We start from the raw sequence: 13,577 nt of genomic DNA on the forward strand, positions 1-13,577 counted from the left end.
GGTACATTTTACTCTGCAAAAAAATAAGACAACATGTCGTAATACACAATCATTTAAAGCTGTAAATTATTGGTTTTGGTACAGAAAATTGATGAGGGAAATCACATGGGTGTTTTTTTTAGATGTATAGAACTTCGAATTAAAATAAAACACAAGAAAATCGATTTAATGTCCATCTATTTGGCTTTATTAAAAGCAAGCGATTCACTCGTTTCTTCTTCAACACTTTGCTCTACAGCGGCAATTGTTTCTTCGGTGCGCACTGTTCGACGTCTCTGCGGATGCGTATTATCACATAGCCGAATTAATTGCTCTGATGAACGATTATGTCGACCTTAAAATGGATAGAGCTTGCGGTAACCTTCGTTGAACCATTAGTTTCGAAATAAATTTGAACAATTTGAAAGCGTTGTGCTTTTGTCAACCTGTTCATGATAAAATGGCAAACTAAACTGAACATAAATGAGTTTAGAGTTTCCAGATTTAACAAAAAAATTTCAGCTTTATCTCTACTCGAAAAACCAACCTCTAAAAAAACACCCTTTATATGTACACAACCGACATTATGGTAATTTTTTATGAATATCTTTATTTAATATAATTTAAAATATTTTATATTCTTTTAATAATTGTATTCTTAACGATGTGCAGAGAAGGTGATGGAAATTCGGATTAGACTTCGTTAATTTAATAAGAATCCTTATTTAAAGGCGAGAATTCTAAGTTCAAGCTCTCTTAACTAAAAAAATCCTATTGGATTTCAGTTGGAAAAGTATCTGCAAGTATGCATACATATTTTACACTTGCGTTCATTCAATTAAATGTACATATCTTTATCTATCAATTGAATGCGACCTGCAATAAACCTTGGGGTCAGCTTATCACATAAATAATTAAAATTTTCGAAGGCAGATAGAAGCAATTCAATTGACAAACGTCGCGATGCACAGCTTTCGAATCATCAGAGTACAATCAATAGTTTGCAGCTGTTTCTAATTGATTTAAGTGTAGCATGGAAGAAGTATAGGACTGTAAACCGAAAATTGAAATAATCATAGATTCCAATGCATTTATCCAATGGTAGTCGTGTGAATTACTAAGAATCATTTAACGTGATTTATTTCCTTTATACATACAAGGGGAACCAAACGATTCCTTTTAATTAAAGTATATCATACTACTCATTTTACACACACACACACACACACACACACACACACAGACATTTAGCTGTGCATATTTTTTCCGAACACAAAATTTGGCAATAAATTCCATTTGAATTCAGCTCTTCCTTTTTTGGGCCATGGCGCATCGATTTGCTAAGATTTAAAGCGTAAAGAAATTGAAATGCAGCTCTTTTCTTATTCATATTAAGTATCTTCGTATTGTTCGCCCCTTTGTATATGTTTGTGTGTATCTATATCTGTGTATGTGTATGTGTTTATATGTGTGTGTCTATGCGTTAAGAACTTGGGATGTTTCTTGTCATCAGTTCACTTTTAGGGTGGCACTTATTCAGAACCAGCCTTGTGAACTATGTCAGTTGACTCAAGTATTAATTCAAGTGCTCACAAAACAGTCAAAATATTCACCTCTTAATGAAACTTTATAAATTATTTATTACACTATCTGGTTCTAGTTAACAGAGCATTAGTCATAATTCAATTCTTATTTTTTCTTGAGTATCGAATATATTTATTTATAAGAAAATTCAAATTTTTGGAAAAAAAAGAAGAACTAAACTCAAGGAATAAATATTATGTTTGAGTTTTATTTATTTTTGATCAAAAATAATGATTTTGGTCTAAGTTTCATTAAATTACTCCAAACGAATAATTATCAGTGAAGAAAAACGTAAAAAATTTAAATATAATCCTTAACATGTTGTAATTGAAATCTGTATATTTGCAATTCAAAGTTATTAATTTGTTCTAAGAAATAATTGCACAAAATCATATCTATAAAGAAACACACTATAATTTATCCAATTTTAAGAATTTGCATTGGAAATTCAATTAATCGTTGTAATTTCCTGATGAATCGACTATTCGATTCTTTTATTGAAGATTTTTACGATTCGATTTTAAACTGGAACATCATAATTTGATACACAAATTTTTCCCATTAGGAATCTGGTTCATTGATCGTTGATGTTCATTCGGAGCATCATCGCTTTCAAACGAAGCTACTTTGTATCACCGACTTGACATAACTGAGCATCTATCTTCTTGGTAGCATTCCTCCCTGCTTGGCTCCACTGGCGCGAACAATTCATTGGGTATTGGGATGGATGGTTGGATGGTGGGTCGATTGTATGACTTTGGTGTCTGTGCGGCACTCTAGTAAGTAAGTTCACCCCCAAAAGTGCCAGAACGAGCTTCGTACGCCGAATCCCTGGTAATATTCGTATGCTTCGTTGGTTGACTGTGCTTTAAGGGGTTTGAGTCGCTGAAAATAATTTTATTCGGTTAGAACTGAAACTATGCCAAGAATGTAATTAGTGAACGCATAAGCGTATGTACAATAAAAGCTGGATAGCTTTCTGGGTGTAGGGAGTGAGCAAAGCACTAGGTTGAAGCTTGCCTTATGCCCCCGGCTTACGGCTACCTTCTGCCGGCAATCGGACCAATGGCAAGGCAACGCTGACTCTCCGACTCTGACGTCAGTGGGCACATTTAGCTTGTACGTAAAGATGTCGTCAGGCTCTTTGAATTCAATTTGTACCCAACTGAAGCAGCAATAGATTCAACCAACAACCTTTTATTCTGCACCCCACAAGATGTCCTGGAGTCCAAACGTATTCTATTTACATAAATTTATATTTAGGGCATTTTATTCATTTATTAAATTCAATTCCATTTATTGCCAAACCGAAGTATGCAAGTAAATATTTTTAATCTGTGACTTCTTCTTTATACTTCGATTTGAAATTCGACAAAATCTACAAATTAATTGCATAGAAATTTCTTTGTCATATAATTAAAACATAATTTGTGCAATAAATCATAAGACTTAAATGATATAAACAAAAAAAACAATGCAAAAAAGTTGACGAAATAATTCTTTTTGAGAACCTTTTTTTAGGGCTTGTTATTTTTTGAAAACAGTTTCGGTCAAATATTCAGTATAGAATTTTGGGTTCAAAAACTTAAAACCCATTAAATTATAATTTTAATTAAAAAGCCTTATCTTTAAGATTTAATTTCATTCCATTCACATAAAATTTATTTTAAATCTGTGTCAATATTTGAGTCTGCAGACTAGCGACTCTCATGATAGGTGAATCAAATGAATGCACAAACTGACATTTAAAATGTGTATCTTTTTATTAGGATAACACACTCTTACATATATGCACGAATAATAACTTAATTTGCTTTCTGTTTACGTTTGACTGCAACATTTATATAATTTTTTTTCTATCTTTGAATTTTTACAGGGCGCAACGAGCTTATCGCGCGTTACATCAAATTGCGTACCGGCAAAACGAGAACCCGTAAGCAAGTGAGCTCCCACATACAAGTGCTCGCCAGACGAAAACTTCGTGAAATCCAAGCCAAAATCAAAGTCGTAAGTTTGCAAATAAATATATCACCAAGAACAACAATAACGAGAAGCACAAGATACAAACAAATGTTTGTGTTAACCAAGGGCGTACGCAGGATGAAAATTAGGGGGGGAGGGGGTGCAAAACAATTTTTTTTAGTATGTATTTTAATGCCCTGTGCGGGAAGGAGGCGTGCCAGACCCCCAAAGTATATATATTCTTCATCAGCACCAACAGCCAAGTTGATATAAGTATGTCCGTCTGTTCGTATGAACTTAAAGATGGTAAGAGTCAGGCGAACATTTGGAATGTAGCCTCCCTATAATTTCAGGCAGATCCTGTAAATAATTACAGTTCGTAATAGTTACCAAAAATCCGAGACTACTAATAAAAACTTTGTGGTGATATGTGAATACTGGCAAGTGTGTGCCTATGTCTTATACATCCTAAACAAATTTTATTAAAATCGGCCTATTATATCATATAGCTGCCATAAGTAAAATAACTTCTTTGGCTCACCTGGACTCAACTAAATCACCGCGATCGAATCGAGCAGGGGGCGAAGCTCCCTACTGGATAAAAAAACTTAATTTAATTTTTAATTTTTATTCCAAGTGAATTTTGTTTTCCAAGTGAAGGCATGTTTTTGAATCACTTAAGATAAAATTCACAAAACATCACTCAAACTGCAGTGTTTTTATTATGGCTTATAGTAAGATGCATTTTGCCGTCCTAGAAATATTTTTGAATTTTAAATGATGCCTTAGTACAATAATTCAGAAAGAAAAACCCTCAATTCACGTTGGGCAGGTTTGTAAATATGCCCAGCCTATTCTCCACCATAGATTTTAGTGTCTAATATCTTATCGAAAGCTTATTGTTTTAAAAATTTATACAAGTTTGTGAAAGTACGAGTATAATGCTCTTTAAGATCGGCTGAGTGATTTTTAAGTAATGTTGAATAACGCACGCTCACCTCTAGAGATAAGCTTCAAAAAAATGATCGATTTTTAAAATTAAAAAAAGTTTTATTACAGAAATATTTGTTAAAAGGTGGTGACAACTTGGGCTCCAGAACATTTGGTTCTACGCAAGCATAAGAAAACTCTTTTCATTTTTTTCATCCATTATGTTTAAAAATCCGTGAATATTTTTTTTCAACTGATTGTATTATTGCAATGATTTTGATAATTTTGAGGTGTGTTAGCATCTTTTAAAGTAAATTATTTTAATTTTTCCCTTTTGGAATACAATATATAAAAATTTTCTTTATAATTTTTTTATTTTGAAGGATCTAGGGGGCAACTACAGCTGTGTTCATGAAAATAGTAGTGTGACTGAGCTCTAAATGTTGGACAACTAAAATTCTAGGCTTAAGGTTTAAAAATAAGCGAAATAACAAAAATAAATAAGTTGGGTACCAAGCCCTGGATAAAATGCTTCCATCTAGGTTTTATAAAGCAAATGCTTTTTCCATTGATCACTTTTGTGAAAATTACCTCAACTTAACACCTTCTGCATAAATTACTATAACAAATCCTTAAGTTAAAAGCAAGGACCGTGATCATTATAAGTTATATTTTAAAAATTACTTGGTAATGATTATGTTTAAATTTTCACGTTTTTCTTCAATGATAATCATTACATTTGAGTAATTTAAAACTAAGACCATAATCATAATTTTTGATAACAAAAAAAAATAAAATTAATTTAAAAATGATCATTAAATTTAATAAAAAAAAAAAAATCGAAAATGATTATCAATAGAGATTTTTATTTTTATTTTTTTTTTTTTGTCAAAATAAAATTCGCAAGGATATGCAATAATATTGGTGACAAGTCTAACACAGAAGCCGTAAATTAAATAAAGCCGTGAGGCTATCAATTAATCTAAAAATTAACTTAGGAAATATTAATTCAAATAAGTAATACATAATATTAAGTTAACTGTCCGGTTAAAGTTCTAGTATTATTTCCTGATTAAAATATCTTTCATTGCGTATATAATATGCATCGTGAACTTAACTCCTCTGAATTTGGATATGATTGTACTTGTATTTATAAATGAATAGTTACAAATTGACGTACGTGTATGTATGTATAGTATCAATGAGCATGAAAAGCAAGGAAGAGTATCTCAGTTGCAAGTTGGGCCATGCCATCAGTCAGCATCAATGGTCAATCATATTTTTTGAGCCGAAGATCTTCACAAACCTATGACAGTGTGGATTAATGTACAAGTTATCCATTCATATGTCAGTACTCCCAATTCGCGTGCCGTTCGTTTTGATCAGCAAGTTAATTAAGCTTGATGAGTGTGGTGTCGCAACCCCCACACACACGCACACACACACACACACACACACGCACGCACACAAACACATGGACACGATCAAAATGAAACTCTTTTTCCAGGAACCCAATGGTGTGTCCTTGCATTTACTCAATGAGAAAGAGCAGACCCTGCAGGCCATGAGCTCAATGACCAGTTCACAAATTGTCTCCGCACAGGCGGCCAATAATCTTGCCCTGGCCGCCTCAGCGCTAACGGCGGGCGTGCACCATTCGAAGCATCTTCCGCATCCCGCCTATCATCAGCACCCACACCACCACCACAGCCACCACCACCACAGCCACCACAACCACCACCATCCACACCACCACCATCAGGTGGGTGTGGCTGCTGTTGCCGCCGCGGCAGCTGCCGCCTCCGCTGCTGCCGCAGTAGCGCAGTCGCCGGCAGCTTCTGCGGCGGCGGCGGCGGCTGCTGCTGCTGCTGTTAATGTTGGTGCGACTTCCAACTCCGTTGCAGTGTCGACGGCGTCGTCGCCGCGACACCACAGTGCCCACCATTCCCATCATAATTTGCCGCATCACACGCATAGCCACATGCAGCCGCACCATCACCACCATGCGGTGGCAGTTGCAGCAGTTTACCACCTACAGCAGCAGCAGCAGCAGCAGCAGCAACAGCAGCAGCAGCAACAACAACAACAACAGCAGCAATCAAGTGGCACAACAACAGGTGCAGTGTCACCAACTGTCGTTGATGGGGCTGCGGCTCATGGGCTGACGCAACCAGCGCAGCCATTGCACCATCCGCCGTTGTATCCGGGCGTAAGCAACTATTCAAGTTACCCAAGCTAAGCAATCGAACCACACCACAGTCAAAAGAAATCTTCATATCGCTGCACAATCCAACAAGTGCCACTAACAGGCAGCATTCTCCATTTCATGGTGAAATTATAAACAAGGTGGTGTATTCATTCACCACGCACTCTTTTTTAGAGTGTATGGAACTACACTTCTTACTTCATATATTTCTCTAACTGTGGTAAAAACAATAAGAACCGAGGTGAAGCGAATATGCCATAGTGTTAAAATTTCACCATGTCCCATATCAAAACATACATACATGCATATGTAACACACAACAACACACGACACTACACAACACTACACGTCAGCAATGCACTGCTCTTAGCTTAGAATCATTGATACTGAATTCAAACTCACCTCATATCAACGTCGATAACTGTATTTCACACGAATCGCACTCATTGGTTGTAATAACTACTCATGATCACAAAGAAGTGTATACTCTATCTTTTGCTCGGGATGCATCTGTTTTTGTTAATTGGGGGGCATTCAGCGGGTGATTTTGATCATAAATCATAAAAAATGATTACTACTCTTTTTGCTTTTAGCAAGAGAAATTTTAAACAATTACAATTTAATTATAATGATTGCTTTTTGCAAACGACAAATATGAATTTGTTACGAAATATTCAATATGTAATGGGCTGATTTGCATAAAAAGACAACATGTCAATAAGCAAGTATTGATAACAGATTCATCACAAGCAAAGTAATCGTTCGATTACCGATTAAAATTACTTTCTGAATGCCAACATTTTTTACTCATATTTGTTTGTGTGCTCTCTTTCTCTCTCTCTCTCTCATGATCCTTAAAAATACCATATGGCAGCTTATGCTAAGTTCAGTCTGCGTCGCAGATCGCCACAGCACAGAGGCACTGGGACAATAGGCTGTGACGGTCTGTGACATAGTGTAAGCCTCGCGTTACTGTCGCTGCCCGACGCCCACAACCCAATGCTCTCGCAATGTTCAGCTCTCTCGTCATATTGGCTCCCAATGCTCTCTCGCTTTAATCATTATGCGTGTGCTACCGTTCATTTGTTTTCATTCACTCGTTACTCGTACATCGTTACTCGTGATTTTTAAGGCCAGTCCTCGTGAAAAGAAACGAAATCCACCTGCTCAAAACGCGCGCCCGCTCGCTTGCTTATTGAAATCGACTCCTTGCTTTTGTATATGCCAACAACAACAACAACAAAAACAGCGCACAACGTAATAAATCAACAACCAGAAGAATGGTTTTATTTCCTTTACATACGAGTATATTTATATGTAACATATTTGTACTTAAATTTATGTATTTTTAGTAGTGATGAAAATCCAAACTTTTGAACGAGTTTTATATCAAAATAGAAAATCGCCAAAATTAAGTATCGAGTTGTCGATATATCGGAAAATAGTAGATCGAGCTGCAAATATCGAGTTTTTTCAATAGAAACATTTTTTAATTTGAAAACGCAATTGTAATCACAAAATACACGCGTACTTTTATTAGAAATCTTATTTTTCTTGCATCGTTTTAATGTTTAATTCAAACTTTGTCAATTTGTTAGGTTATTTATTACGGTCGTTCAACGAAAATTGAAAGACCCAACTCAATTCTACATATTAACTACGATGAACAATCCTCTGTAAGTTGTCGATTTTTCATGGAAATCGATTTATTCAACTCGATACATCGTCAAAAAATCATCGAGTTAAAGTACTCGATAATCGCTTCCGAAAAAATCGAGTTGTAGATGTTTCGATATATTTTTACAGCACTAATTTTTAGCATTAATGTTTGTTAGCTCTTTAACATAATAATACATATGTATTTTGAATTTAGAATTTGTATGTTCTCGTTTTTGTATGTAATACACATTTAGTAAGCTCGCCGAATCAATCAGCTAATCAGTCGATCAATTAATCAATCGCCTTATCATTTATCCGTGCTACTATCATCAGCTGTGTAACCAAGTCAACTCAAAGAACTCGTGCTTAGCTTAGTGTTATAAAATAATTATTGTACATAAGTATACAAAAATTAAAACAAATTATTAATATGTTTCTCATGCTCCCGCTCTTTCTATCCCTCCCTCTCTCTCTCTCTCTCTCTCTCCAATTTGACTTGGATGAATTAGCAATTTTGGCAACCCGGTCTGCAGCCGAGCACATCGCAAGAGTAAGTTGCATTGCCCCATTTAAGTGCAATAAAAAACAACGCATTTGCATTGACCAATAGTTTTTATGATTACAGCATTAAGCCGTTCGCCCAGCCGCCCTATACCCCCGGCAAGCCCTCGACGGCGGTGTCCGGTGAGATCGAGGCTGGTATTCCGCCTGCACAGTTGCCATGGGAGGGCCGCGCCATTGCCACGCACAAATTCCGCTTGCTCGAGTTTATGGCCTTCGTGGAAATCCAAAGAGATGAGATCGTAAGTACCTTAAAACATCTCTTACTTGAATTCGTTGCGAATTTCGTATTTAACGATCTGTTAAACAATCTCTCATGAAATTATTTTCACATTACTTTTGTCTGCCTTACAGTATCACCGACATCTTTTCGTACAGCTGAGCGGCAAGCCATCCTTCTCCGATCCGTTACTTGAGGTGAGCATATCCCAAATTTGGACACACGATCAACTTATATTTCTAATATGATAATTTATTTTACATTACAGACTGTTGACATTCGACAAATATTTGACAAATTCCCGGAGAAATCTGGCGGTCTCAAAGATCTCTATGAAAAAGGTCCGCAGAATGCGTTCTACCTTGTAAAATGTTGGGCGGATCTTAACACGGACGTAACGACCGGCAGCGAATCGGGTGATTTCTATGGCGTTACAAGCCAGTAAGTTAATCAGAGCAATCTAAATCAACAGATGTACAGGGAGACCAGAAAACCGGAGATAAACAACAATTAGTATTGATCATTTGCATCCCTGGTAATAATATTGTCAGCCAGTTTCGAATCAAGACAATCGGTTCCACTCCAAGCGCATCACTTGATTCAGCGACTCCAAACGGATTTACCACGGCGCTCAGAATGTCGCGACAGTAGACATCTTTGCTGATTTTAATCCCTTGATCTAGGAAATCACGGGGGCGCAAATGTAGCCCCAGACCATAACGGACTTTGGATTTTGGTGGTGTTCGACAATGGCTAACATTGCGGTTTGGAGCTTGTACGGCTTGGGTCCAAGGTTCTTCTTTGCCATTTGCCAAACAAATTCACGTTTCATTCTAGTCTCACAAGTGATTTTTCTTATAGAGACCTTCGGGTTTCGCTTCTCCCGCTTTAGTATGATCTGAAGATTGGCAGAAGAGTTGACGGGTCTTTCTCTTCCCGGACGATCGTGTTGATGGCCAAGCTCAATAAAGAGCTTGATGGCGTTGGCCAAAGTCACGTCGAGCAACCAAACGATTTTACATTGACGTTTTCATTGACGAAACAGATCTAGAATTGCACCTTGTTACTTCACATTATGAACCCACAGGAAAATAAAAGATCTATAAATCGATAATTATTGCAGTAGTTCTAAGAGGCATGGAGAGTACAAAAAATGAACATTGAATTAAATCTAGGACACATTTAAGTTTGCCCCATTCTTTCTGGTCACCCCGTAACATATATGTTATGTACATATGTACGAATGCGATAATAATCGAAATCAATTTTATTTTAGATATGAAAGCAATGAGAACATTGAGCTCGTTTGCTCCACAATTGTTTGCTCATTTGGCAAACAGGTTGTGGAAAAAGTCGAGAAAGAGTACTCACGCCTGGAAAATAATCGCTACGTGTATCGCATTCAGCGGTCGCCGATGTGCGAATATATGATTAATTTCATACAAAAGCTGAAGAATTTACCTGAACGCTATATGATGAACAGTGTGCTCGAGAACTTTACAATATTGCAAGTGAGTGCAAGCTGAGATATTTTCAAATCACTTTCTTCTCCCGACCAAAACTCACACACATTAAAAATTGATCTTTCTCTCTCTTTCTCTTCTATGTGTGTCATGCTCGTTTCGGTTGGGATAGGTAATGCGAGCGCGTGAAACGGAAGAGACACTGCTATGTATAGCGTATGTGTTTGAAGTGGCGGCGCAGAATAGCGGAACCACGCACCACATCTATCGCCTTATAAAGGAATAGCATGAGCTGCATGAAGCAGCGCCCACTCTGTCCGCGAACCCCACCAATGCACAAGTCAGCGAATATAGCAACAACAACAGTAACAACAACAACAACAACAACAATGCGAGTAGAAGCCACAGAAGTAGCAACATCAACAACAACAGCAGCAGCAGCAACACAACTACTATCAACAGCAACAACAACAACACCAGCAGCAACAGTAACAATAACAATGCCGTCAACAACAACAACAACAGCAACACCAACAGCAGCAGCAACACCAATACCAACAACGCCACCAACATCAACATCATCAGCTCGAATGCACCAGCCACAGAGGAAACCCACAGCTCGGCAACGCGGCAAGGCAGCCAGGAAACGGTGTCGACCATTATAAAACAGTCGCCAACGTCGCCGGAGCATCAACGGCTGAGTGATATTTCAAGCCTGCAGGTGGATGAGGTGATTTATGCGCAGGTGCAACCAGAGAGCAACTACCAGTTGCAACAACAACAACAGCAGCAGCAGCAGCAACAACAGCAACATCAGCAACAAAATCAACAACAATTGCAGCAACAGTCGTCCCTAAGCACCCACATATTGTTGCAGCAACATGTTACACACCGGCAACAACAGCAGCAGCAACTTGTTTCTTACCAGGACCGTCCACCGCCGCCGCCCTATAGCGTCTGTGTCGCCAACAATAGTGGCAAACAGCAACAACAGTATCAGCAACAGTTTGACGTCGATCAACAGCAGCAGCAACAACAGCAGCAACAGCAACAACAGCAGCAGCAGTTGAATACATACGAACAGTTTTTGAAACTGTCCGCTCAAGAATACACACAACTGAATGCAGCTGCTGAGAGTGCGGCTCTCAATTTGAGCAGTATTGGTGTCAGCAAATCCGTCGGCGATGAAGTCACCGAAGAGGCGACACATGAGCTACGCATGTTGCGCCAAGTGAATGTTGCCGCCGCAATGGCAGTGGTGGTCAATGTGGCCGCTAATGCAAATGTGAACGTCAATGAACCCGTCCCCGACACTGACTGCGAGCAGTAACTAGACGGTGGCGTGGCATACTGTTAAGCCTGCAATGGAATTATTAGGCCTATTGTTGTTAAAGTACTATATGTATTATTACTGAAAAGCGCACACGCAAGCGATATCATTGACTTAACTTACAAGTATAAGTATTTGGATATCCAAGAACTTATTACCACTTCAATTGAGCCTGTACCTAACTGAAATACGCTGTCATAATTCACAAAATGAATGTTGCATTGAATGTTGCCTTTGAGACTGCAAGACAATCCTCCAGCCGAATATTTTCTATTGTATTTTGTGTGCGTGTTGCCTGCCTAATTGCAATTGCTGTGTCCCCTTGTAACCCATTGTATCCTTATGTGGTATGCTCCACTATGCTGTGCGTTGCGATTGTTTGTCTGCTGACACTGTCATCACAGGAAATTTTTACATACATATTTACATGCATAAAAAAATACATTTAAATGATCTCAAAGTTACTTAAAACATATTTTTTGTGTGTAATTTGAATTTTTTTATTTCTGAATGCTAAACAAAAATGAAACAGTTGCCGTACGCTGATTTCTAATAATTAATGAATGCAAGTTTATGAACATTTTCTTTATATTTTTTAAACTATAATGAAAGTAATATTGTACACCACAAGAAACAAAAGAAAAAACATGCATATTGTATTCTATTTTATCATATTCGTTTTGTTTTTTTTTTTTTTTTTTGTTTTTAGCTATTAGTGTATGAAAATAATGTATAGTAAAATTACAATAGTTATTTTTAATTAAATGTAAACGCGCAGTTTAAGTCACATTTATGGGTTGACAGCAGTTACGATAGGTTGACAAATGGATAAGCTGACAGGTTGATAGAATAAGCTAAGCTGAGCTGAGCTGAGAGTGCATTGTTTTTGAGTTAGAAACCTACGAAATATGCACAACGACAACAAAAAATTAAAACTCGAAATTGCGTACTACGAAGATATATTTCGTAAATAACTGTTCAAAACAACAACACGAACACACAAAAACAAACAAATAAAAACAAAACAAAAAAAATCACAGCAGCATGCAATTATGCGTGTAAACCACAATGTTATTTCTCTATATACTTACATACATATGTAACTTTAGTATAAAGGTATATGTATTTGTAAAACAATTCATTTCAACATGAATCGAACGATCCACCGTTATTTAAATGATTAACTATTGATTTAAATGCATTATTAACACAAATCTATATGAAAAAAAAAAACAAACAAACAAAAAATCTACAAAAACCATGAACAAATTCAATGTAAAGCGCATTCAAGTCTCGCCAATGACGGGACAAATAAAATCAAATCCTAACTCTCCATCCCCAATGGCAGCTGGTTACGCATGAGACTCTATGTTTAATGTGTATCGTGATCTAATGCCATATACAAATTAATTGATGCAATAACACTACATGAACACATCCGGTCGCAGTCCTGAAATTCGTGCTCCGTTGCGGCGCCTTTACAGGATAGACATGGCGGTATGCTTCGGATTGATTTTATTGGGTGCAACTAGCGACTTACACCAGTAATTACAAAGGATTACAATTTAAAAGATTACAAAACAAAAGAAACAAACAAACAAAAAAAAAAAAAGAACTAATACTAAATTAAAGTAAAACAAATGTATTGTAAATGTAAAATAGCATCGTTTTCGTATGTATATG

The 13,577-nt window shown here is 37.0% G+C and overlaps 1 protein-coding gene across 1 annotated transcript in view; it reads left to right on the forward strand.

The window, feature by feature from the left end:
• LOC117793295 (protein scalloped) overlaps positions 1–10,876 on the forward strand; it is a 36,329-nt gene extending 25,453 nt beyond the window's left edge. The window contains exons 5-12 of the mRNA XM_034633583.1: positions 3,440–3,570; positions 5,963–6,664; positions 8,830–8,870; positions 8,946–9,123; positions 9,236–9,298; positions 9,370–9,542; positions 10,378–10,612; positions 10,737–10,876. Coding sequence (XP_034489474.1) covers positions 3,440–3,570; positions 5,963–6,664; positions 8,830–8,870; positions 8,946–9,123; positions 9,236–9,298; positions 9,370–9,542; positions 10,378–10,612; positions 10,737–10,850 — 1,637 coding nt within the window. The 3' untranslated portion in view covers positions 10,851–10,876. The remainder of the gene's footprint in view (positions 1–3,439; positions 3,571–5,962; positions 6,665–8,829; positions 8,871–8,945; positions 9,124–9,235; positions 9,299–9,369; positions 9,543–10,377; positions 10,613–10,736) is intronic.
• The last annotated feature ends 2,701 nt before the right edge of the window (positions 10,877–13,577 follow it).

This window comes from Drosophila innubila, chromosome X (assembly GCF_004354385.1).
Source record: "Drosophila innubila isolate TH190305 chromosome X, UK_Dinn_1.0, whole genome shotgun sequence".
Lineage (NCBI taxonomy): Eukaryota > Metazoa > Arthropoda > Insecta > Diptera > Drosophilidae > Drosophila > Drosophila innubila.